This window comes from Lipotes vexillifer, unplaced genomic scaffold, assembly GCF_000442215.2.
Source record: "Lipotes vexillifer unplaced genomic scaffold, Lipotes_vexillifer_v1.1 scaffold418, whole genome shotgun sequence".
NCBI lineage: Eukaryota > Metazoa > Chordata > Mammalia > Artiodactyla > Lipotidae > Lipotes > Lipotes vexillifer.
Window position 1 is genome coordinate 3,961,116 of NW_006798629.1, and position 26,733 is coordinate 3,987,848.

At 38.7% G+C, this 26,733-nt stretch overlaps 1 protein-coding gene across 2 annotated transcripts in view; it reads left to right on the forward strand.

The window, feature by feature from the left end:
* Positions 1 to 20,942, forward strand: part of SATB1 (SATB homeobox 1) — a 75,677-nt gene extending 54,735 nt beyond the window's left edge. The window contains exons 11-13 of one of the 2 annotated variants that reach the window (XM_007470617.1): positions 17,836 to 18,039; positions 18,626 to 18,736; positions 20,445 to 20,942. In XM_007470617.1, coding sequence (XP_007470679.1) covers positions 17,836 to 18,039; positions 18,626 to 18,736; positions 20,445 to 20,942 — 813 coding nt within the window. Of the gene's footprint in view, positions 1 to 17,835; positions 18,040 to 18,625; positions 18,737 to 19,350; positions 19,375 to 20,444 lie in introns of both variants that reach the window. The other variant, XM_007470618.1, reaches the window with a different exon arrangement.
* Positions 20,943 to 26,733: the final 5,791 nt, after the last annotated feature.

Genomic DNA, 26,733 nt, shown 5'->3' on the forward strand with positions numbered 1-26,733 from the left:
GCAGTACGCGGGCCTCTCACTGTTGCGGACTCTCCGGTCACGGAGCACAGGCTCCAGGCGCGCAGGCTCAGCGGCCATGGCTCACGGGCCCAGCCGCTCCGCGGCATGTGAGATATTCCCGGACCGGGTCATGAACCCGCGTCCCCTGCATCGGCAGGCGGACTCTCAACCACTGCGCCACTAGGGAAGCCCTGCTGTCACTTTTTATTTAGGATTCCCAAGAAGAGGTTTGATACATATAGTTGTATGGGGATGAGTCCAAGAAATAAGAAAAGTAGAGGTTAAAAAAAAAGTACAGCTTATGACTTCATTGCTCCTGCCCTTGCTTTAATGACCCTGAAGATTTTGCATAGCTGCTTCAAGATAGGTTAGTCAGCATGCAAATTGAATCACATTTTGCAGTCATTGGTAACACTTGCCACTTAAAGGAAACTTGCCTTGTTTTTTTTTTTGCAAGTGAAAGATTTCATTTATAACCTAGCTTTCCACATTTGCAAACTTTAGTTTTCATGTGTTAGGATTTCTCTGTGTCTAAGCACACCTGTAGATACAAAAGGAAAGAGGAAAGAGAACCAAAAAAAAAAAAAAAGAATTGCTGTTTAGGGATGCTGGGGTGTGTGTGAAGTTTGAGAATATTCAATATTTTGAGTATGAGGGAAGAGCATGTCTTTCCATTAAATTTAATGAGACTACAAGAATCTCATTATTCAAGGAAAATATTGTAATTTTCTTTACGGACCCTGCTGGGTCCCCGTCTAACAAAAGGACAGTTTTCAAGGTATCTGTTAGCAAGTGCCGGTGAAGATTCGGTTGAAAAGGAATTTATAAACTTGATCCTGCCCTTCAGCTCAGTCCACCTTCTTCAGCCACTCTGCAGTCGGTCTTCTCCACTGCCCTCAGATCCTTAGGAAAATGTACAGGAAGGAGAATTAGTTTCTTTGAATACTTCTGCTCTTTTCTTTTGGACCCACTGTCTGCATTTTTCATCAGCATTGTCGAAGTCATCAATATCGTCTGTTAGTGTAGCTCACATTTTTATTCCAAGCTGAAAGGAAGGGGAGGGCGTGGTTCCTGATCATCTACATGAGAAATAGGATTGTCCATAAAGTCACACGTGGTTTATATAACAACTTGTACATAAACAGCATCTTTCAGAGGAAGCATTGAGGATCGGCAAAGGGTGGGGGGTGGGGCTCCCAGTTTCCTGTCTACCATGTTGTGGATTTCCCTGGGCAAGTTGCTTGACCTTTCAGGCTCCTAACTATCCCTTCAGGAAGGTGACATAGATTGGGTCGGACTCTGTAATGTCCGAGGCAGTTCCAGGTTCTGTGAGTTTGTTGCTGAAACAGGTGCACAAGTGTGAAAAAGGATGCTATTTTGACTGAAGGTCCTGCTGACAGGTGTGTGAGTCTGGGAATGAGTCACAAAGGAGGCAAGGTTTTGAATAATGGAAGGGCTTAGTCTGTGGGGACAAAGTGCTATTTTGAGGTCTGTAGCCCAAAAGGGTTATTTATGAGTGGCATATAGTGAGGAGAACTGATTGTTTGCAATCCAGGGTATGAACTCCATGTTATACAGTGTGAGATGAGCTCAAGATTGATAATGATCTCATCTGCGACTTGTTGCTAGAAAACTGGAAGATCCCCCTCTCTCATCAGGGACCTAGCAAAGTCAGGGCACTGTAGAGAGGAGGTGAGCTTCATTCAGTTGGGCGTGGGCTTGGCTTACTATGTGGTGAGGTAGTGGTTGCCAACACCATGTGACTTAGAGATTGCTAAAGAGTTTCCCCCTTTAACATGTCATTTTTGGGTTTTTAACTGATGCCTGAAAGTCCACCTTTAACTTCTCATTTTGGGGGATTAATGCAAGTTCTTCAGGGGCAGGATAGCACATCAAAGAGGAAAAAATAGACTGAGTCCGTGAGAAATCACAGGTTTGGAAGAGGTTTGTGAAATGGAGAGTAAACCAGGAGGAAGAAGCAGGGAATGGCTGCTGATGTGAAGGAATATCTTGAAGCCCATATTTGCAGTTTGTAACTTGGTACCTGTAGCAAGCGTTTAATAGCTGCTGAGGAGTGTCCGTCCCCAAGTGTGTCCTTTAAATGTTTACCCATTTTACTTCTGGTACCAACACTAAGCTACTTGTCAGGGTGTTACTTGGCTGGTTCATTGATGGAGTATTTGGTGGTTTAAATGCAATGCAGATTAGGTAAAAATAAATTACTTTCAATACGGTCAAGAAAGTGAAGGCTATAAATAAAATAAATATACATTCACAAACAGACAAATGCTATTAGGAAATCCAGCTCAGTCCATGCCAAGCTGTTACTGTCTAAATTGCCTTCTTTCTTCCGGGCTTGCAATTAATTTTTGCTTGTGTGTTTGGAGATTGGGGGAAGGGTAATAGCCTAATGGGTAATGATTTTATTTTAGTATTTTGATTAAAGAGACTAAATAACTTGGACCCTGGGTAACCATGAGGACTAAAGCCTTATCCATCAAGCTTAATTTCTAGGCAGAAAATTGTGTTTATATTTTTGGATAAACTTAGCATCGCGTTATATATAATATAAAGTGATGAGATGGCTATGTGCTCATTTTCTACCTATCCCCACTTCCTTTACCCTCTTTCCTACTCACTTTCTTTTCTTTCTTTAATCCTTTGACTAGCTTCCTTCTGCCCTGTTCTCAAATCTTAAAGGCGTGTCCTTTGTGACCATTTGCTCTTTGAAGAGGTGATGAGAGGAAAGACCAACCATTGTTTGATTTGTAAGCCTTCCCCCCTCTACCTCCACCCCCCAACAGCAAGCACCTGCCTGAATTCCATTCCTTTCCCCGCCTCCATCCTGTATCTGCCCTGCTACTTTATCCTCTTCTATTTGGGAAACCCAGGTGTCTTTGGAAAATTGATAGTGTTCCTCTCCTGGCACACACAGACATTTCTCAAAGGATACTGTACTAATCTTGCTTACCTTTATAGTTATTGGGGTGGTATGACGTTAGTTAACTAAGTCAGAGTATGGATGCTTTCTTTATTCAGAGGTGGTAGACCCATTTACTGAGTTTGTAACAGGACCAGGGAAAAACAGTGAGGTATATATATGTGCTAGTGCAATTGTCAATCAGGAAATTTCAAGCTGTAAAACTACTGTTTTATGAACAAAAGCTCATCCAGAACTGAAATACGTAAATGGGATAAAAGTCTTGCCCCATTCTGATTGACTTGAGGATTGGTTGGGGGCGGGGTGTTCTCATCAACACCCCACCCTATGTACACACACAATCAGGGCACTGCTGAAACACCCCTGGTGGAAAGCTGGGCCTCCTCAGGACACAGTCTGGGAACCATTAACTAGTGATTAACTGTTTCCCTCCAGCCCATCTCTAAGAGGCATGGTCCTTTAGTGGCAAAAAACAAACAACCAACCAAACATGATAAGCAGATCTGTTCCAAGAACTTATAAATACCAAAGTTTTGTAATCTACTAGGAGCTTATATAAGATAGTTTTGGAATAATTTGAAATATATATGTGTATGTATCTATGTATGTATACAGACACATGTATATTGGAGGGGGCACCCTCTTCAGGAGTTCTTAACCTCTGTCCCATCTTCCCCCAGGGGGTCATTGCATGAACTTGAATAGAGTAAAAAAAACTTTATTTTCACTAATGTCTTACTGAAATTTGACATTTTATTTAATTATCAATGTAGGCAACAAGTCACAGTAGTATTAGCAATACCTATGAATTTGTCACCAATAAAAATCACAAATATTGGGCTTCCCTGGTGGCGCAGTGGTTGGGGGTCCGCCTGCCGATGCAGGGGACGCGGGTTCGTGCCCCGGTCCAGGAGGATCCCGCGTGCCGCGGAGCGGCCGGGCCCGTGGGGCGTGGCCGCTGAGCCTGCGCGTCCGGAGCCTGTGCTCCGCAACGGGAGAGGCCACAGCCATGAGAGGCCCGCTTACCGCAAAAAAAAAAAAAAAAAATCACAAATATTTTCATATCACATTTTTATTGCAGATATCTCAAAATACTATTTTTGCTCATCCCTCTGAAATTACGGTAGTTATTAGATCTGTTCCTAGATCTTGCTATTTGGTACGTTAATAAAGAAGCACATATATTACGGTATGATACAATTTGGATGACTGTATTTCGGTACAGTTGGTTTTCTTTGTAATTTTATGCATTTTATTTCAGGCACATAAAAACATTGTTCTGAAAACAGTGGGCTTTACCAGACTGCCAGAAGGGTCCATGCGCAAAAGAGATGAGACGAATGATTAGATAAGTTGTGTGTTGGAAGAAAAAATTATATGTTTTTTTAACATGTTAGCTGAGGAATTCTTGAATTTGCCTGGGAAAGAATTGTTATTTGTTTATTACTTTTTCGATGCTTATTTTTCAAGTGCCCTTCACTCCAGAGCATGTAAGCAGGGTTTATGATCAGATGATTGCAATGACATTTCAAAGAACAACAAAAACCTTACAGGCAACCTTTCTCCAGCATTCTGATGCCCGCATATAGTGCTGGAATTCGAAGAGAGAGTACCTTTGCCCTTAGGCTAGAAACTTTTTGCCAGTTAAACTATGCCTTTGCCATCAGCTTACACATGAAGTTCAAGCTGTTCTTACCTCACTGGACAGTAAGTGCTGGGAGAAATAATTCCCTCTTATGTCTGTCCCCGCATCTCTTAGCCCCACAGTAGATGGCACGTAGATGGCGCTTTGTAGTTTTTTGTAGAAAGGTGGAATGATTCAGAAGCAAATTCATCTGATCACAATTTTGCCCTCACAAAAGTGGGCATATTCCTAAGGTAGTCCCAGCGGGGAACCCTGTGCTCAGAAAGACAGGATAGGGCTAGTCTCCACCCCTGTCCTTCTGCCCTGGGCCCCTCTCTGGACTTGCTCTCCCCAGTGTAACACAGGACCAGTGGTTGTGAGGTGCAACTGCCGGCCTGAGTGGCCCCAGCCTCCCTTGTCTCCTTTCATTGGTAAATTTCTAACCTGGCCATTATCACTGGGACCCCCACGATGCTTCTAGAAATATTTATGCTTTCTTTTTTTAAAGCCTACTTGTGAATCCCAAAATTTGAGTCCCTCAATTAAGCCGACTTCTGATGAGTCGGTTTGCATAATGGGTAAAATGATGTGGTTTTTGGCCACAAAATGGGTGTTACTTTATCAGCAAAATCATAAGCAACTTGGGAGCTTGTAATGACCCTGCCCGCTTGATTGTTCCTCTAAGATATGAGTCCCATAACTTTTACAATCCCGAATTGCCTTCCCCTGGTTTTAAAAATTCTTTTGTTGTCTCTCCTAGAATATCATAGAGGGAAGATTTAAATTTTTAATTCCCAGCCCCTCAATATGCATAATGGAAAGTATAGCTCATCTGAGGAGATATCTGCAATATTGAAAAGTTTTATATAAATCAATTAAAAATGCAGTGGCAGAAATATTTGTTTAAATTAACCTGACAGTAGATTATTTTTGTCAGCAGACAAACCAGTGTATCGAGTCAATCATAACCGAAAAATTATTCATTTTGTAGGTTCATATTTTTATAGGTTTTTTTTGCACATGGCATATACAGATATTCAGTTTTTCTTAGTGATCATCATAACTTTGAAGAGAAGAATAAATATTGTAAATTTTTCATAGTGACTTAAGAATGCAACATGATAAGAAATTTGCTTCATAATATTACAGTATAAGAGCACATATTTATTGGGGTCAGGGGATTTGGGAAAAGGTAAGTTTCCCAGGAAGCTTCTGCTTTAAACAGTGTAATGTATTTGCCTTTGATAGAAGCCTTTAATAGTGCTTCTCTGCCTCTTACACCTACTAGGCTCAGCTCGCTTTGAATCTTATTCCTTTGAAATGCAACGTTATTATGAATGTAAGTTGTTGGACTTTGCTACAGTACACAATGCCCTTAGGAATTGTAGAGGTGTATACAGTTTTGTGCCACTAACTAAATGTCCCAGACTGTGCCGTTTTTGTATTTTCCTCTGATCCCCCAGCTTACTGCTGCTTCAGTGTTGCAGGAAATCTTTTGCTATATTTTTACACTCACTCATTCAAGTGTGAGCCTTAAAGCGTCTCCAAGCCCCTTGGGTGAAGGAAAGTGTGGAGTATGCTGTTCAGGGGGCTCTTTGCATTGACATTTGTTTATGATAAATGTAACTCAGGTAACAGAGATGGGGGTGGATTGGAATAAAGAAACCCATCAGCCTTAGTTCGTGGAAGAAATGCTGAGGGCCTGAACCAGAGCAGTAGGAATGGAAAAGAAGGAACAAATTCAAGACGCCTTCTGAAGGAGTAGAATTGACAGGAATTCATGATTGTTCGCTTATGGAGGAAGCAAAGAAGAAAAATCATATTTTTAAATTGAAGCCGTTTGCTATGTTTTTTTTAATTAAAAAACGGTACTAGCCAAACCAGAAAAAAAAATTTTAATGCAAGCATAAAGGAGGAAAGAACATAAGAAATAACCATAATCCTAATTAACTAGCGATAACCTGATTTATGTTCTTTGCATACACACATACGTGTATGTGTGTATGCATGTATGTATACATATCATGTATGTATACACATATACGTGCGCTTTTAATTCCCTATTGAGATATATTTAAGTTGTATTCAACTTTTGCTGTCACAGATAATGCTAATGTGAACATTATTATGGTTAAATATTTGTATACATCTTTATTATTTCCTTATGATTAATTCTCAGAAGTAGAATTATTGGATCAAAAAAGGCATTTGTGTTTTAAAGGTAATTGCTAGTCATTTCTACATTCAAACATTTCCACCTTGCGCTTCAGAAAGTATATACCAATTTATACTTCAAATCACAGCCTTTCAGCCCAGGTGACTGGGTGAGTGGTGATGCTGTTAATTGAGTATATATAGGAGGAGCCTCGTTTGTGGGAGGAAGATAGTGGGTTCAGGTTGGGATGTGGTAGCTGAATTATTTTCATTAACTCCCTAGATATTTCACATTCCTTTGCATTATCTTTGTGATAATGACAATATAATAAAAATAATAACAGCTGACATTCATCATACTGTTACTGTGCGCCAAGCCCCTTGCGTGAATTATCTCACTAATTCTTACAACACTGTGAGTGGTGGTAATATTACCCCCATTTTACAGAGGAGAAAATTGAGGTCTAGAGAACTCAAGGAACTTGACCGAGGTTACAGGGCTAGTCAGTAGTAGAATAGGTGTTAAAATGAAAATCCAGGCTTTCTTAACAAATAGATCTTAGAAGCACATTATAAAGACGAGACGAAGTCACAGTAATTAAGTTGCATCCTCAAGAAAGTATGGTAAAAAGCAATGACGAAAGAATGGATTCCAAAGCAACTAGTCTACCTATTTTTCCTAGCATATTGCTAATTCATCTCTTTATTTTTTTTTCATTATTCTTCCCACTCTAAATATTGCCCATTCTTAAAAGCCAAACCAACATGACTCTACATCAGCAAACACTTCCTTGACCACTCCAGTGGATCTCTTCTTCCTCTCCTCTTGGTTCCCACTGGATGTCTGCCCCTCACTGACCGTCACCGCATACTGCTTTGCTCTAGTAGTTATTTTTGAATGTCGCCTCTTCCTGAATGTACTGTGAGCCATTTAAGGGAAATGCTTTTGGTTAAGTCCATCAGACCTTTTTGTAGTTATCACGGACCAGGCACTGGGCTAAACGTATCCTATTTTATTTGTACCAGCCACAGTCTTGTGAGATGAGTACCATTATTATCTGCACTTTGTAGAGGAAGATCTGGGGCTCAGAGAGGTAATTTGTTCAAGGTTGCATACGTAAATGCCTATAACAGGCTGTAACCCTTAACTGGTATGCTGAGGTGGTTGAGAGTAACTGGAAGGACCGTTAATATTCGGGTGGGCAGAAATAAAGGGGAGAGCACTTTCCTGTTCGAGAGAACAGTATAGGGAATGAGAGTAGAATGTGGGGAAATGGGCAACAGTTAATAAATGGTCCGATGAATTAGGACCTAAATGGGATTGAAGGAACCTTCAGTGACCTCTAGGGAGGATGACCTTTTTCTCTGTCTTGGGAGGCTTTGAAGGTCATTTTGAGCAGTAGGATAACCTTGGGTAGTTTGAAAGCAAAGACCAGAGCAGTGGTTTTCATCCCCGCCTCCCTTTCCAAGGGCATCTCAGAGAGGACTAAGGGGATTGAAGAAAGCTTAGTTAAACCTGGGTATTTACCTATCAGGAAGTTCCACAGGCCAAGTCAAGCATCGTTATTTATTTGCTTCTTGTAGGGATCACAATTCTCTATGATAACCCTTGTTTTCTCATTCTTCCCCAAAGCTCTAGTCATCATTGGTATACACTTCCCCTAAGTTAAGAGAGGAAAAGGAGTGATTACTTAAAGGCTGTTTTGTTCATAAATTAAGATAATTGTCCATTGGACATAATTAAAAAGAGTGTTTGGTACCTAAGAGCATCATTCAAGGAAAATGTACCCCAGCGCTGACAAGTCGGTGGTGGGCAGAATGGAAAGGAGAAGACGATTCTTTATGGTAGAAACAGAGGTGAAAATTGATGCAAGTATTACAGCATGAACCTTAGGGATATGGTGTTTTCTGTCTTTTAATGACACTTGCTATGAAGAGTGAGGAGAGAATAAGAACTTAAGATTTTTTTTTTAAACAGATGCGGTATTTTTTTTTTTTGGATTTTTTTAAACCGAAGTATAGTTAATTTACAATGTTGTGTTTCAAGTGTACAGCAGAGTGTTCAGTTTAATATCAATATATCTATTCTTTTTTCAGATGTTTTTCCATTATAGGTTATTACAAGATATTAAGTATAGTTCCCTGTGCTATACAGTAGGTCCTTGTTGGTTATCTATTTTGTATATAGTAGTGTGTGCATGTTAATCTCAAACTCCTAATTTACCCCTCCCCTCCCTTAAGATTTTTAAGACAGAGAGTATAAATGTTAAGAGCCAAACCATATCACTGAAACTTATGTAATGTCAAAAATACATCCTGGATTGAGAGGGAAAAACAAATTCTTTTCAAAGTCTGTATTCAAGTATCAGACAGGTAAGCCAGATTTTTATTTGTTTCATTTAAACTTTGAAGAAACCATCCTGAAAGCAGCTTTGAAGCCTATGAAAAAATAATCTTTAAATTAGATACCTTCCAAATAATACTTTTTTAAAGGTAAAATGAAGGCTTTCTTTGGAAATTCTGTTTCAGTTGAATTAAGAGATTATCTTCTTGCCAGCTAGTTTAATATGTTGTCTAGAATTTCATAGTTGTATCTTCAGTCCTCCTTTTTCTCCTTCTCAGATTCTTCTTGAAAATATTCTTTAAAACTTTCCTGACAGTCTTAAGTGAGAACCATCTTTATGTTTTTATCTACCCTGGCCATCTGATAATCTTGTTACGCACCAAACAGTCTATAGGAAAAGAAACAAAACACCATATTTACGTGTTCCCTCAAGTCAGTGGCTTTGAGAAGGTAAAAAAGAGGTGAACAATCAAACCACAGAAAACAAATGATGTCTTTTTTTTTTTTTTTGGCTTGATTAAATTTTAAGCAAAATTGAAAAATAAAAATCATTTACCAGTGGTTCTGAATATTCCTTCTAAATTTACTGACTTTTAATGTGAGCTTCCCCTAGATTGTAGAAACATTTCTTTTTGCAAATGCCTCCAGAAACTCTGCTAGATGCACTTAACCTCTTAAAGACAGTGGCAAAAATTTACTCAAGTGGGAAATTTATGGGTAGCCATTTTATGTCCTATTACTACCGCAGTATGGAAACCCATGGATTTTTGGCTAAGATATTGAGTCCCTTAAATAAACTGTAGAGTCTGGAGAGAGTTTAAAACAGTAACAGTTTAGACATTTAAAATAGTAATAATTTAAAAACCTAGTATGATTGGGTTTTTTTTTCCCCCAGCAAAAGTGCATGTTAATCTCAAACTCCTAATTTACCCCTCCCCTCCCTTAAGATTTTTAAGACAGAGAGTATAAATGTTAAGAGCCAAACCATATCACTGAAACTTATGTAATGTCAAAAATACATCCTGGATTGAGAGGGAAAAACAAATTCTTTTCAAAGTCTGTATTCAAGTATCAGACAGGTAAGCCAGATTTTTATTTGTTTCATTTAAACTTTGAAGAAACCATCCTGAAAGCAGCTTTGAAGCCTATGAAAAAATAATCTTTAAATTAGATACCTTCCAAATAATACTTTTTTAAAGGTAAAATGAAGGCTTTCTTTGGAAATTCTGTTTCAGTTGAATTAAGAGATTATCTTCTTGCCAGCTAGTTTAATATGTTGTCTAGAATTTCATAGTTGTATCTTCAGTCCTCCTTTTTCTCCTTCTCAGATTCTTCTTGAAAATATTCTTTAAAACTTTCCTGACAGTCTTAAGTGAGAACCATCTTTATGTTTTTATCTACCCTGGCCATCTGATAATCTTGTTACGCACCAAACAGTCTATAGGAAAAGAAACAAAACACCATATTTACGTGTTCCCTCAAGTCAGTGGCTTTGAGAAGGTAAAAAAGAGGTGAACAATCAAACCACAGAAAACAAATGATGTCTTTTTTTTTTTTTTTGGCTTGATTAAATTTTAAGCAAAATTGAAAAATAAAAATCATTTACCAGTGGTTCTGAATATTCCTTCTAAATTTACTGACTTTTAATGTGAGCTTCCCCTAGATTGTAGAAACATTTCTTTTTGCAAATGCCTCCAGAAACTCTGCTAGATGCACTTAACCTCTTAAAGACAGTGGCAAAAATTTACTCAAGTGGGAAATTTATGGGTAGCCATTTTATGTCCTATTACTACCGCAGTATGGAAACCCATGGATTTTTGGCTAAGATATTGAGTCCCTTAAATAAACTGTAGAGTCTGGAGAGAGTTTAAAACAGTAACAGTTTAGACATTTAAAATAGTAATAATTTAAAAACCTAGTATGATTGGGTTTTTTTTTCCCCCAGCAAAAATACAAGCATCAGAAACCACACCTTGAAAATAAAATATATTTGGGGATACACACACATATACATATATTCCATTTAAGTAGGTTTCTTTTTAAAACCCATCTTTGAATAAAGTGAGTATAATGTGCTACTTTTCGAATGGCAGATGCATTTATTGCTGCACCTCTGTTCAAATTTATTTCCCATGTTTTCTTGAATCCAACCAATGTTAACTTAGCAGGAAAAAGTTACTTGTAGTGCCTGCTGAAATTCTCTCTACACAAAGTAGATATTAGTAAACTGGGAAGGAAGATTCATGTATTTCCTGCTAATTCCGTAGAGAGCATGTATCTTTATTAATGTTAATGGTGGGGACCTCTCATTATGTTATAGAATAATCTGCTTTAGCAAAGGTTTTTCTCCTGAAGAACTTCATAACATTTAAAGGTTAATATGTTAGGTAAAGAACAGTATCTTCAGATAAGCGTTTTTATTACAGGACATGATGGGATGGTTTTTATTAAATTATATGATGATTTGAATGGGGAGAAAAAAGTGCATCGCTTCTTTGCCCTCAACTTTAATGCCTTTAATCAAATAATGACCTTCTGGAAAATAGTTAATTTTCAGCATTTGGAAAGATCAATACCACTTTACCACCAAAAAATGGCCCAGACTATGAAATCTGATGTATTTAGAGTATCATTTCACCCTTTTAACCTAGTAAATAATTGAAAATGCTTTCAGTAGTGCTTTGCCGCTGTTTTGTTTCTCACTGTTCAAAGTGTTAGGATTGTTCTTGAAAAAAAAAGGTTTAAAGTTGGTGTGTGCAGGAAGGATGCAGGCCTCACACCAGAAGTGGGATTGTACCCCCATCAGGCCTTGTGTGTCTCTGCATTAGGGGCATGGAAGAAGTAATATGTTTTAATACTATATTTGAGCAGAGTGTATATAAAGCACAAAAAGGGTGGAAATGGAACCCTTCTGGAACATTCAGGGGGTGGTTTAAAACATCATTAGTCACTTTGCATCTTTTGTGATATCTTTCAACCTTTATGTTGGGGTAAAAGATTCAGTAGGTCTGACAATTAGAACCCACTTCCCCCCCACCCCAGCTTATAGAACATTGATATGAAATTACCCATGAGCACAGATAGCTTTGTAAATTAAAAAAAAAAAATTGCCCTCTCTTAGCATGTTTGTGGGCAAATTAAAAACTGTCTTCATTAGCATAAGTAACAGATTCTTTTAAAAGTAGAAAATTATTTGCTGAATGATAAATTGCTAGCTCTCTAGTTAGTTGTTGTTGAAAATGTACTCATTCAAAATGCCTGGTGTAGTTTAGTCTACAATACTGAAATTTTGTGTGTGTGAGAAGTACTATTTAATGGATTATGTACTTAATCCTGTTCCTACTACTTGCTAAAATGTAATTCATGCTTTCCACTAGAATGTTTGTATCAAATACCTCCCTATTTAGATTGATTTCTTTTAATATCATATATTATTATACTATATGCCCCAGAGATTGGAACAAAATACTCCTGCAAATAACACATGAAAGATGAGGGTAAGTGGTGGGAGAATAAATACAGACTGTGAAATGTTTTGCTTTTTAGAACTCAAATTACCCATTCTGCTTTTTTTTTAATGTTTTTTCCTTCTTAGTTGCAAGGAGAATTATTTGTCGTTTTCTTTCTCTTTTTATAGCTCTTGGGTTTAAAATGTATATGTACATAACAATAATATATACATATCTGTATATTGTATTAAGTGACTTTGTTTTTTCTCTCAGGGAACACTGAAGTCTCTTTTCCCCTGGAAAACTAGTTGTGTTACGTGCTCCCAGCTCTGTCACAGACCAGGCCTTGTAAGGGTTCTCCTTTTATGTGTGTGAGGCTTCCTAGGTACAATAAATTCATTCGTGAAACGAGGTTGCTTTCCTGACTCAGTTAAAAATCACTGTGCACCCCTTATCTGTTAAAACGATAGAAGCAGCAAATTGACTTGAATTAACTGTTCTAAAAAGAGTGGAGTGGAAATCAGAGATTGAGTTTGGGTGGAAATTAAGCAGCTGAGAGATGAAGGTGCCAGGATTTTTATTTCAATGTGGTACAACAAGATTCTGTCGGTAAAGCACATCATTAGAATATTGAGTTTAGAACTGCTAATTTTTCCTTTAAAATGAGCATACAGTCATGTGTTTCATGGACCATGATAAATTGCCATTGTGTTGTCATTGAGTTTGTTTTGCTTTTTTTCAGTACTGGTTTGGCAGTCGTTCTGCATTTTCTCTTTTCCTTTTTCTCCCCCTCTGATCTTCCATGTCTTTCATAAATTCCCTAACCAAAACCAGTCCAAAGAATGTTACTGATTTCATACAGTCTGAGGTTTAACATCTTTACCATTTTCTTGCTTACAGTGGCAAGACATTTACAGATGGTTCTTGGTTCCTATAAAGTACATAACAGTATTTCCTTTGTGGCAGATGGATTCAAGACTTTTAGTTCTCAATAAATGTAGGTTTACAATACATAACTTTACAGGATTTGTGTTGTATATAACAGGTTTGAACATATTATCTCAGAATTCATCTGCATGGCATTTTCAGCTTGTTCAGGGTCCATGCCAGTTTTTTTAAGTAATAGGGGAAGTGCTGTGATTGATAGCAACAGCTCAAGGCTGTGATTTTGAATAGAAACAAAGGGTTTAGAACAGAAGGTGTCAAATTAAACTTTCTCAGTTTGAAAAGTAGGAACATCCTGAAAGTCTTACTTATTTATTTACATGTGACTACTGTTTATATTTTGCCCTCTTTATATTCAGCGTAATGTTGCTTGGCAAATTTACTACATTTAAAGTTTTGGTTGTTCCTTGTGCCATTTTAGTTTTCTGAGAATAGATCATTCTCATTATTTTAAGGCTGTTAGTCTCCTGTCTTTTCTACTGTTCAGAACAGTTGTGATCTAATTTTAATTGTCAGTGCAGTTCCCTACCCCCGCCTATGGTCTTATGATATTTTAAGTCCCAGAGACCTGGCTTAAAAGGTAATTATGTTCACATTTTGCAACAAAGTGCAGCACCTTATTCACCTCCTCCACCCAGTAAATCTATGCGTGTATCATTTAAAAAACCTATCTAATACATAGGGAAATCATTATTTTTATTTGTTACGTATTACCAGTATTCTGACATATCATTGTCTTTATTTGCCCTAATAATATGGCTTATGGAGAAGTGACCTAGGAAAAGGTATTGGGGAATTGGAAAGCATTTGGTTTTTTTCGTCACTTTCTGCAAAACATAGATCAGATTACTGTCATCATTAATAGAGTCTCGATCGATAGGATTTGAGGGTGTCAGAATATTCCGACATGTTTAAATGGTATTATAATAAATTGATCTTCTTTTTGCCAGTGTAAATTGGGAATGAGCCAGTTGATTTCTCTGCTGACAAAGAACTAGCCTGTCAGAATATCTGTTTTCCGTTATTTGTTGAGGGCGACGCACAGCACACCGCTCCTCCCCCCATTTTTGTTTTTTGGAATACCCTTGTAGAACTAACAGTTCCCAGCTGCATGCACCGTTAAATATTTTTCTAAGAAGCATCTGATTTCAGTCTCTTAAAATCATCACGTCTCTTGAAAGGCTAGCGGAGACATGCTTCAGATTTATAATTCATCACATTATTTTTAGATAAGGAATTAGAAGTATTATTTAAGGGCAGAGGTTAATAGCAAACTACTGGAAATGTTATGTTAGTCATGCGCAATTAATAAAAATAAGAATCCGTCTCATAAGTATGGAGACAAAGAAGTGACAATATGAGCAAAATATTTGTTGAATGAGTCAGGGCTCTTTTTCTGAAATATTTGTGAAACCAGCATGAGTGTGATTGTTTAGGAATTAACTATCATTATTAGCCGTTTTAAAAGAACTAATGATTTTCTTTTCCAAAGAACATCTGTGATCCACATGTTTGTTTTTTTTTTTTTTTCACATATATGCAAGTGCTAACTGATCTCTGTTACTTTTCAAAGTTTCTAAAAGGATTTGAGAAATTATTGGGGTTCTTCAGCTTTCTCTGAGATTTTCTTACATGAATCATTCTTAATTTAACTTTTAGCAATTTTTAGTTACAAGCATTTATTGCTAAAGAAAAAAAAAAGACATGCTCAATGTTAAGCACTTATTGCAGTAGTATAATTCTAGCTAAGTAAAGGAATTAAAAAAACTGTTCTGTTCTTGATGAACCTTCTAACATCTCTTGAATGGTAAATAAAATTGTAGCAATTTGCTGTGTTTAGGTATGGGGGCCTGTCCATTGCCATAGCTGAAGAATGGAGACAGGGGAGGGTGGGGGGGTAATCTTAACCATAGTTAATATTCAAGCCTTCAGGAAGACAGATCTAAAACCTGCCCTGCATCAAAACATAGAGGTAAAGTGTAAAGAAATAGCTTAGATGTAGGAAAATATAAAATATTTTCATGGCTTAATCGAGAGAGCAAATATCTGTCAGTAAGAGCTAAATAAACATCTCTGGGGCACCATATGCAAGTGGGTCTCAAATATTTCAATTACTCAAATACAGTTTTGTAGTTAATGTTCTATTCACATAAATAGAGCTAAAATGTGACATGTCACCATATGATTCCAGAAAGAAGCATAGAACTGCCACGGTTAGAAGAGAAGCACATTCAGTGACACTGTCATCACAATTACTTTTGAGTTTACTGTCTGTTCTCTTAGCCTGGAATTATGCATTCAGTAGCATCAAATGAGTGCATGATTACATAACCGTCTGTAGGTTAATTATTTGTTTAATTAAACAACGTGTTGAGTGGAGAATCAAAGGCCTCTTAGTTAGGGTTAAGGCTAGTAGATGTCATGAGGTTTAGCAGCTGTCACCCTTGACTGGGTGGTAGGTGTGCCTTGGGAAGCTAGTGTTATCAGTCTCCATCTTTCCTTTTAAAATGTTTCAAATAGGCCAGTTCAGGGAGAATAGGCCTTGCTTCTTCCCACTGTATATTACAGTTAGAAGAGAATTTCTCCAGTGGTTCAGTTTGAGAAGGAAAGGAAAGTCACACCATTTTCTGATGTCACCCAGAAGTAACAACAACAAAAAAGCAACTCCCTTTGGCCAGTTCTAAAAATCAGATACTAAACTGTACTCTTTCCATTCCCATCCAACTAATTTACTTAGAATTTCCAAGAAGCCCCTTTGTCTTAGGTCGAGTTCCCTAAAACAGAGGCTAAGATAAGGAATCAGGGGCTCATGATTTGGTGAGGGACCCGGCAGGCATTCAGGAGGACAAGAAAGTGGAAGGGGTCAGGAATGAATGTGGTCTCAGGTAAAGTCCGTATTGATGGGGAAAGTCAATAAGAAGGTTGGGGAGGGCCATCTCTGGCCATCTCTAAAGGGTAGAGTGAGTCATCACTGTGGGGCAAGAGGGTGGGTCAGCCAGTCACTGGCCACCCCAGGGTGAAGGGGCTAGTGAGGGGTGGAGTAAGCATCCGGGCACCTCCAGGTGCGATGGCTCCAAGACATTTGTCCAGAAAAGGGTATGGTTGTAGGCCGACAACAGGCAGCACGGCAGCTGGGGCTGGTCGCCTTGGCTGGTGAAGGGGGTGTGGTTGGGACCTCTTCCCTCTTCCTGTCCACCCCATTGCTTAGTGTCCATCATGGCGGCCAAGATAAAGAAGGTTTGAGATGATGATTAGAGAATGTGAGACATGAGAATGTGAGACAGCGTACTCTGTTGGACCACTCGGTTCTTGAGAATCTGAGGATCAGAAACTCGGCCTTAGGAGGCATCAGAGAGGTTCAGGTTTTGGCATTCGTTGGACATTTCCTTGTCTCTTAGCCCAGGAATTCTATTAAAATGCTCACTTTATGAACCATGTGTGTACATAGCAGCAGGCAGGACTCCGAGGTGTCTTTCTGGAAAGTTCCATCTTGAAGAATTCTTCTAATGCTCATTTCTAAATACAGTGCCTTACCTTGGACGACATTCTTTCTCACATAACTGCACACGTCCTTTCTCTCCCTTTCCTACACACTCACACACACACATGTTCACACAGAGTTGCCTTTCTAATACAAAAATTATAAACTTAGGGAATCCTTTTAGAAAACAAAATTATTCTAAAAGCCTGTCCTAGCCCTTCTTAAATACCTTCAGAACCTCAGACGGCCACTCATCAGACAGGAAGCACACTCAGCCTTGCTTTTCTCCTCTGACACATTCTGCAGACTCCATGGTAAATGGGTCTTGCCCTTGGAGTCTGAAAAATAGGACCCTCCTTTAAGATGCAAATCTGAACGTGTATTAGAAACAGAGCCCGCTTCCGCAATAGCCCCAGCTATTCTCTCTTAACAGATTAGAAAAAAAATTTTTTAACAGATTGGGGTGTTTGTATTCTATTTTATTTTTATTAATTATTTATTTTAATTTGCGTTGGGTCTTCGTTGCTGCACGTGGGCTTTCTCTAGTTGCGGCGAGCGGGGTACTCTTCGTTGCGGTGCTCGGGCTTCTCATTACGGTGGCTTCTCTTGTGGAGCATGGGCTCTAGGTGCGCGGGCTTCAGTAGTCGTGGCGCACGGGCTTAGTTGCTCCGCGGCATGTGAGATCTTCCGGGGCTCTAACCCGTGTCCCCTGCATTGGCAGGCGGATTCTTAACCACTGCGCCACCAGGGGAAGTCCTGGAGTGTTTTTAGCTTGTGAAAAAAGTTAACTTCACAGGGTCCTTCCTTTTTAGCTCCTAATGGAAAATGTCAGCCGACCCCCCCTTCACCTCCCCCTGCCATCAGCCTGAACTGACCTGTTATGCCCTTGTCTCTAAGGGGTGGCTGTGTGAGCTATTACGCTGGAAAGAAGATCCTTCTCCAGAAAACAGGACCCTGTGGGAGAACCTCTCCATGATCCGAAGGTTCCTCAGTCTCCCTCAGCCTGAACGTGATGCCATTTATGAACAGGAGAGCAACGCGGTGCATCACCATGGCGACCGGCCGCCGCACATCATCCACGTGCCCGCAGAGCAGATTCAGGTTCGTTTACCTTGGCCAATTCAATATAACACTCGGTAAATAGCGGTTTAAACTTAGCAGGGAAATGAGCATTTCTCTTCTTTCCGCCAGTCTAAACATAGGCTTCTGAACAGGAAATAACAATACACTGCCATCTCACTCAGGGGGAGAAAAGGGAAATGAACACACGTTTTCCAACATGTGTATTGTGTTCCTCTCCTCTCATCTCCCCTCCCCCAAAGTGGTGGAACCCCCTTCTACACTTATTTGGCAAGTCTGTCTTTGTTAGAATTGGGTTGTTTTGTTGTGTGAGAGCTTAAGAATTTTGTTGTCGCTTTTGAAAAATCAGAATTTTTAGAACGCCACCTCTTTTTTAATGAGTACCAATACTGTCCCCGAGGAAAGGCATGACTACTGTTTCTATACAGGAAGTTAATTGGATCACAACTGTATACCTTGGATTCTGTCCAAAAGAGAGGAGGGGAGGGAAACTAAATTGGCTTCTGGCTTCTGACTCCCTGGCCCTGCCTTCACTTTGTAGCTCTATCCTCACAGCCTTAGGGAGCACAGGTTAGGGGTGAGTCACGTTTGTTTGTCATTCCTTTAGAGGCCCTCTCCCAGGACCCCTGGGAAAGGAGAGTCTAGAGGCGTTTTCTTGCCAGGCCTGCCAACCCCTGCACCGTGGCGCGGTGCTGCTCCGCAGGTGAGCCAGGCACAAGTTAACCTATGCCAGCAAGAGAGGGACACACAGAGAGGGTGGTGCCAAGACCTGCTCTCTTGGTCAGGATGCTCAGCCTTGCAAAGGCCATGCTAACCGTGGCATTGACCGAAGATCACTGTGCCGGCAGAGTCAGCCTCGGGCTCAGCTTGTCACATCCCGCGACCTGTCTCCACTCATCCACTGAGTGGATCCACTAAATTCATCCCCAGTGAATTCAGATTGGGAAGCTCTGGGTCCAGGTCGTTGTTGGCCTCCATTGCTTAGGAAGTGTGTTGAAATTGAACTTGAGCTGTACAAATTATTTGTGTTAAATCTAAGGGGACACTTTTAGCTTTCCCCTTTCAGGGAAAATGCCATTGCCTTCCAGAGTCCTAAAATTCTATGCTTTCTTTGTTGAATCACCGGCATATTATTTCTTGGTATTGCTATTGGGGGGAGGGGCCGCGGGAAGGGGAGGAATACACACACACACACATATGTACACAATAATAGCGTTATGCATCCACTAAGGGAAAAAAACCTTTGACTATAAAAGTTAAATTGAAAAAGAGAATCCCTTAGGATATCAAGCACTAAAATAATCGTGAAAGCCTGAAAAATTTACTGTTTAGCAAAAACAAAAACAAAAAAGATATGTGTTAAGTTAAAAAAAATAGTACTTGTTTGAAAATGTAAATTGTTTCTAATAAAATTGCTTCTTAGGGGGATTAAGGAAATGCCTAGGGCACAGTACAAACGTTCTAGTATTTTGGGCTTCCTCGGGTTGATTTGCTTTGCTGATAAGAATCTTGGATATGGAGTGTATATATTATGTGCATGTGTCACACGTTATGTATGATTGTGTATGGAAATTACAGCACAGATACTAGTTATGAAAAAGTGTCTGTATACACTAAATTTAAAACCTAATCACATATGAGTTTAGTATAGACAGAACAATTTGCTAGCCGTTGTGGGATGGATGGAACCTTTATTTTTTGGTAAGGAAAAAACTTGCAGTGTCAGCCCAGTGCAATTTTGTAAGAAATTTGTGTGTCTGTTAGATTGAAACTGTCTAGTAGGACATTCACACGTGAGAATCTCAAAAACCCTTTGGATTCACAAGGACTGTGCTGCAGAAGAGCAGAGGCTTTACCCATTTTATTTGCAACAAAATTAAGACTTTGTATGCGTATGCTCAACGTTTTACCCATCCAATGAAATGGGACAAAACACTCATTTCCTTCCCCACGTCTCCACAGCTCACCTTTCGAAAATGCCTTTGAAATCCTTACTTCCCAATCTTCATTTAAAATCTTTGTCAATTATTGACATCATAATTTGCTTTGCTGTCTACGCCTCTGATGCGTATCCTTCTGGTGAAGTTTATGGCTCACATTTTCAGAACACCGAGTTCCAGCCACCGTGAGCTAGCCTAACCTCTGATGAGGAAGCCCAGGAGCACCCCCAAGCCCTCTTAATTCCTCCCTTTCTGGTGATCATTTTGACTTTCTTCCTAGTACTATGGGCCATTTAGCTGGCTTGCCTTTCCACCCAGGATCCGTGTCCCCGTCCCGGTCCAGGCAGGTGCATGTGGGATCCCTGACCACGTGCTCGCTCGTTGGGAGGCCGCATGCGCAGTGGGAGAGGCCGCAGCGCAGTGGCAGATCCTGCATGCGCGGTGGCCAAGAGCGCCGCTGACCCTGTGCTTGTTTCGTTTCTGCAGCAGCCGCAGGCACAGCCGCAGCCGGCGCCGCCCCCCGCGCAGGCGCAGGTGCAGCAGCCTCCGGCCGGGCCCCGGCTACCCCCGCGGCAGCCCACCGTGGCCGCGCCCGCCGAGGCAGAGGACGAGAGCCGGCAGAAGGCGCGGCCGCGGACCAAGATCTCGGTGGAGGCGCTGGGCATCCTGCAGAGTTTCATTCAGGACGTGGGCCTGTACCCGGACGAGGAGGCCATCCAGACTCTGTCCGCTCAGCTGGACCTGCCCAAGTACACCATCATCAAGTTCTTTCAGAACCAGCGGTACTATCTCAAACATCACGGCAAGCTGAAGGACAACTCGGGCCTGGAGGTGGACGTGGCCGAGTACAAGGAAGAGGAGTTGCTTAAGGATTTGGAGGAGAGTGTCCAAGACAAAAATGCTAACACCCTGTTCTCGGTGAAACTAGAAGACGAGCTGGCGGTGGAAGGGAACACAGACATTAACGCCGACGTCAAAGACTGAGATGAAAGTCTTCTTTTCCTCCATCAGCACCAGTGAAATTGACTAACGACACGGAAGGTCCACCCTGTACTAGCTCAGCAAACCTTGTTGTCCATTGTTTGGCCAATGAATCTTCAGAAACTTGCACAAACAGGAAAGTCGAGAAAGGATGATATAGACTGCACTAAGCGTTTTGCTCTCTTTTACAAACTGCTTGGCAGCCCCAGGTGAAGCATCGGATTGTTTGGTATTAAAAATGAAAATTTGTGTTCACGGAACACACCCGGGTGTGTACCCCGTAAGCATGATACCAGTGATTTTTTTTTTTAATTATTATTCTGGAGCCTCAAACAAGCATTATAACTTCTGTGATTATTATTTCCTTCCTTTAATTATTTCTGTAACACTTCACACTGATCTTTGGAAACTCGCCCCTCGTTTAAAAAAAAAAAAGAAAAAAAGTTTGTTACTCTATTGTATGTTACAAAAGAACTATAGACTGTGGAATGCAGTTTAAAGATGACATATGCCAACAAATGCCTTGTATTATATGGCACTGCCGTAATTCAAATTTGTTTTTATTTTGGAAATAAAAGTTCACTGTAATTTTTTTTTTCATTCTCATTGTTACATGATTTTTTAAAAAATGAAAAGAAAATGTGAAACACAGTTTAGTCCTTGTTATTTATTTGTAGATCCTTGCAGCATCATGTTGTAATTAATTTTTTGGAAGTTTCCGTTAAATGTAAAATTGCTTCTCTTGTTACCATACTGATTCTTTTCTATTTATAAATGTATTTTGATGGGCAGTAAAACAAAGTGTCTTAAAAGTTTTAAATAGATAAAATGTGCTTTACACAGTTGCCTATAAAAAGTGCTCTATGTTATCCAAGCAATTCATACTATAAGCTTCACTCATTGTTGTATGCAATTTTTACTATCATGCAAATAAGCTTAGGTAAATAAAACTAATAGATCACCTTAGAAAATTATGCAATTAATGTGAAAATAATTGATGTTTGCAATGTGTCTTCCTTTGGTTTACAATCAATTTTAAAGCTACATCTGTATAAAATTTCTGTATAAAGGTGTTATTTCTTTTTTATGAGTTTATGGCTATGAAAACACCAGCTATTTTGTTACAGCTGGCTGTTTTTATAAGTGTATCACAATTTTCTTTATGCAGAAATGTTCTGATTAGGAGTGGTTATTGACTGTAACTACACAATTAAAATTGTTTGTATGGTATGACATGGTAGGGTTTGTCTGCTTATGTGAAGTAACTTACAGAGTCCAAGACGGCCCTCTAAGTTAGATGCATGTTAATACTTTCTTGATATTTTGCAGACCTGAAAAAGAGCAATTGAAAAGTCACTTGAAACACTGTATATTTAAATCACAAACACATGCTCACTTTTTAAGTTTAACAATGAAGACGATAACCTGTTTTTGGTTAATATATTAAACAGAGATAAGGAGGATGGTCAAAAGACTCGCCAACAAAGACATCAATTCAGTCTCTAGCAGATATAGGTGCTTAGAATGGATTCATCTGCATTTACTTCACAATACTTCCATCATGGTGACACTTTTTTTAAGCTGATGTATGAATATTTTTAAAGGCCATTAATAGTAACATAAGTAGGGGGAAAAATGGACCTTCTGTTTAAAAACTCCTTAGTAAGCAATGTATTTTTTTAAAGTTGTAAATGGAATATAACTTAATAACTGAGCTCATTTGGTTGTGTACGTCATAAGACCTCCGTGAAGAAAATAAGAATAACATGCCTGGAATTGAAACACGCACTTCAAAATTCTTGCAACATGAAACTCAGTAAACTCCAAGATACAAAGTGAGGTGTGCTAATGGTCATGAAAAGGATTGGGGCCAGTGTTGCAGTTTTTGGTTATTTTTTTTTTCACATTCACTTTATCTTAGGCTGGTTCTTTTTAAGATTTCCTACTTGTTAGCGGGTGTCTGTTTTCCTTTGCTTCTGAAATGGCCCACTCTCTTCCTGCCCATCTTTTCCCTGAGCCCTGATGAGCCCATCGGCGGGCAACTGGACCGCTTTTAATGCTGAATTTAAGAAAATAAAATGGGATCGCTGAAAACTCCCAATTCAGCTTTGAAAGTTACTATTTACTTTTGAAGCACAGCTGAACTGCTTCAAAGGCACCTGGTTTGCTGTAAACTTAAAATTATATTGGAAAAGTTTTCAATTCTTTTCATTAAATGAGAGAACAACTTTTAAATATTCTTGCTTATTACTAGGGTTCAGAAAATCATTTAAGCAAAAGAAATTTGAGTTTAGAAATAGAAAGTAGATAGTGTGTATTAAAAATAATAATTAAATAGAATAATATGCCAGGAAGCTTAAAGAAAGACAACCTGTCTTTCTTTTCTCTGAGTTTAAAGGGAAAACCTAGAGCAGAGGGTAGTTGTTTTTTTTTTTTTCTACACCAGCACAACACCTCATATAAGGTGTCAGAGATTTAATAACATTTAGAAGGAGAATTTGGATTGCAAATAAGATTTTCTCATTCCCAGTAACCTCCTAACTTCTTTGGAAATAACATTTTCAATGAGTTGCTGAGTGTGTGTAAGAAATCAACATGACAATACTAATAAAATTCTCACTGAGGCCGTTTAACTCAAGCAGCATAATCTTGCTAATATGACTTTTTAAACCAAAAAAAGAAAAAGCACATGTGTATAAACAATGACAGTCATGAGGGAGTGAACAAAATTGTTTTCAGGGAAGATGGCACATTTTGCAAGAGGTTTGTCGGGGTAACCTTCCACATGGCTCCCCCAACGTCATATATTGCTCATACCAGCCCCAGTGTTGCCAGAGACTATGGTAAAATTCCTTGAACAAACTTCACTGTGTCCATGTATTTCAGAGACTTTTAAAAGATGGGCATGACATAGCGCTTTGTGCTGTTAAGACCTTAGCAGAGTCAGGTAGTTTACGGGTAATATTCAACCTTGTGCATCTGAATCTGTCATGGATTCCTTCCCTCAGCACTTTGCCACTAATTTGTATTACATTCTGTGGCCATATAATACTTGCACATTATGCAAAAAATAATGTTGATAGTATCTCCTTGGCACATAATATGCAGAGCTGACACATAACATTTGAAAACCGAGGTAACTGATATGTGTGCCCTAGTTGCGTGGCACTAGGTTACAAAACCTGTACATATTATATATAAAATGTGTATTGATTAACATTTAGTCCTAAGGAATTCTGAGCTTAAAAGGAGTGGTTTTTTTCTGCATTAGTGATATCTATATCTAACTGTGCTTATCTAAAATATATAGCTTGAGTAGAAAACATTTTCCAGTTGTTCAAGATTGAATGAAAACGACAATCTCATACATTCCATTATTCAATTCTGCCCTATTCCATATTGTTATCATTGGCTGATATTAAGGTCCTTGACTGTCACGATATTATCAATAAAAGGTATTCTGCACTGCCTGGTGATATTTTCAAAAAGAGCAATTAAAATGTGTATACCTACGCTATTCTATAGCCAGTGGAAATTGGACTATTGTGCTAAAGCAAGCCAGAATTTGCATGATAGTGTGAAAACCAATAGAGGTCCCAAAATACTAATCCTATCTAAAATATCAGAAGATACCGATACTGTAGTTAACCTTACAAATAAATATTTTTTACTTTTTAAGGGAGCATATCATGGATTCAGCATTTCTGAGGCAATCCATTTAATGTAAATACTAAATACTTGCATGTCTTTCGACAAAGGCTAAACTACATCTGTTAACATGCACATTTTTGATGAAATATGAAGTACCCTCATTTAGGAAATGTGATAGAAAGTATGTGTCCAGTATACTATTACCTGTTTAACAATACCATGTTAAGTAAAAATAGTTTGGAATTCATGTTTAAATGATGAACAACATTTTAAGCCTTCCTTACATTAACCCCCTTATGTGGATCATACGTATTTCCAAGTTTAATTTTATCAAAATATTCTACAAAAATCCCATTTTGGTTTCTTGGGCTGTATCAAGGTTGTATAATAAGTCACCTTCTTCTGTCAACTATTTCAACTGCTAATATCCCTCTTGTGATCAAAAGCACATGACTAGCGCCCTGTTCTCTCTGATACTAGTTGATGAGGTGGTGGGTGAGGAAAAACAGAGCAGTACATTATTTTTGTTGCCTTGCAAAGAAAATACAGAGAAACTCTAAAGTGACACTTTGCACTGAGTTAAATGTTGCCCATTATTTTTTTACTCTCAGTTGCATTTTTTTACTGTTATTGAATATTTGCATTTTATGGTATTCAAATAAGTTTTCATGACAGGGACAGTCTCTTTTCATGCCCTTATGGCCCCCCCACCCAAAGAAAGGATGTCCCATGGGCTGCTTTGATTTTCCACTCACAGAAGAACCGTCAGTACCTGTTAAATGAGAACACTGAGAAAGTTCAAATATTAGTGTGTGCATTAATTCACTGAGCCTGTGGCAATGTGATACAAAATAAGCATTTGTTCAGCGCACAAACCTGTCCAACAGCCTCTTTCACCTACTCCACCTTTGTTTCCAATTTTAATTTCCAAATATTTGTTCTACCAGATCTCATACCAAGGCTTTCTACCTTCTGAGGCCCCTCCCTAGCAAGTCTTCTATCTACAAATTTCTATCTCTGTTTACTGCTTAATAAGAGCTTTTTCAAATGCAGAAAATATAGAAAAAATTAAATCCAATTCAGTATTGTCAGAAATAGTGTAATGTATTTTACTAATATGAAAAAGTCCATCACTAAGTAATGGAAATCAAGTGTATGAAATATTAACCCCCAAACTCTGCTGTAAAATCCATATACACCGATTTTTTTAAACATACATTTTATTATAGGAATTTCCAAATACACCCCCAAAAGTAGAGAGAATAGTATTTATAATGCACCCGCAAGGATTCATCACCCAGTTCAACCATTGTAACATTTTTCCATTAATAAATACTTTGTGAAACTTGTTAAAATTTTGATGAAACGTATGAAAATATCGAAACTATTCGATGGGTTTTGCCCATAATGACGTGACATCATCTTGCTTTTGCAAAGTAATGAATTTTCTGGTTTCTAAAGAAAATATTAAAATGAAGTTTCCCTCGGAGCTCTCTGAGAATTTTCAAAAAGCCAGTTTTAGAGAACTTTTGAGAATTCCACAAATATTTGTAACAAAAACAGAGAGGCAAACCAGCCGCTCTTTATTTATAAACAATACGTGCTTTCATATCACTGTTGAAACTAAAGTATATAATTTTCAGTTATGCATAATAAAATATGTAATTAAGCAACATTCCATGGTGGATTAAAGAATTAAAAGCTTCAGGTGCAGAAAAGAATTTGTTGGCATTTTCTTTTTCAAGGTGGTATTTTGAGATGTTACTTTTCATTTTCCTTTGACATCTTATACACAAATAAATAGACAGAAACAGGTGAGAAGCAGAGAAACAAAGAATTGGCTTTACTACAATGGATCTGAAAAACAGAGTGAGGTAGAGTATTTGCAATGTGCCCATGAAGGCAAAATTAAAAAGGACAGAAAAATCTTCTTACCCTGGGGAGAAAAAAAAAATCTCTTAATAGGGGCATGTGCTCCAAGAAATAGAAATAACATACAAAGTTAACTGCATTTGGTAATTCCTTTATTTCAAACTACATTAAATTAACACACACTCCAATTGATACAGTCCAGTAAGCTTATTTTTCAAATGAAGAACTGAATCTAATTAATAATTCTATGCTAGAAACACTGAAGTTCATA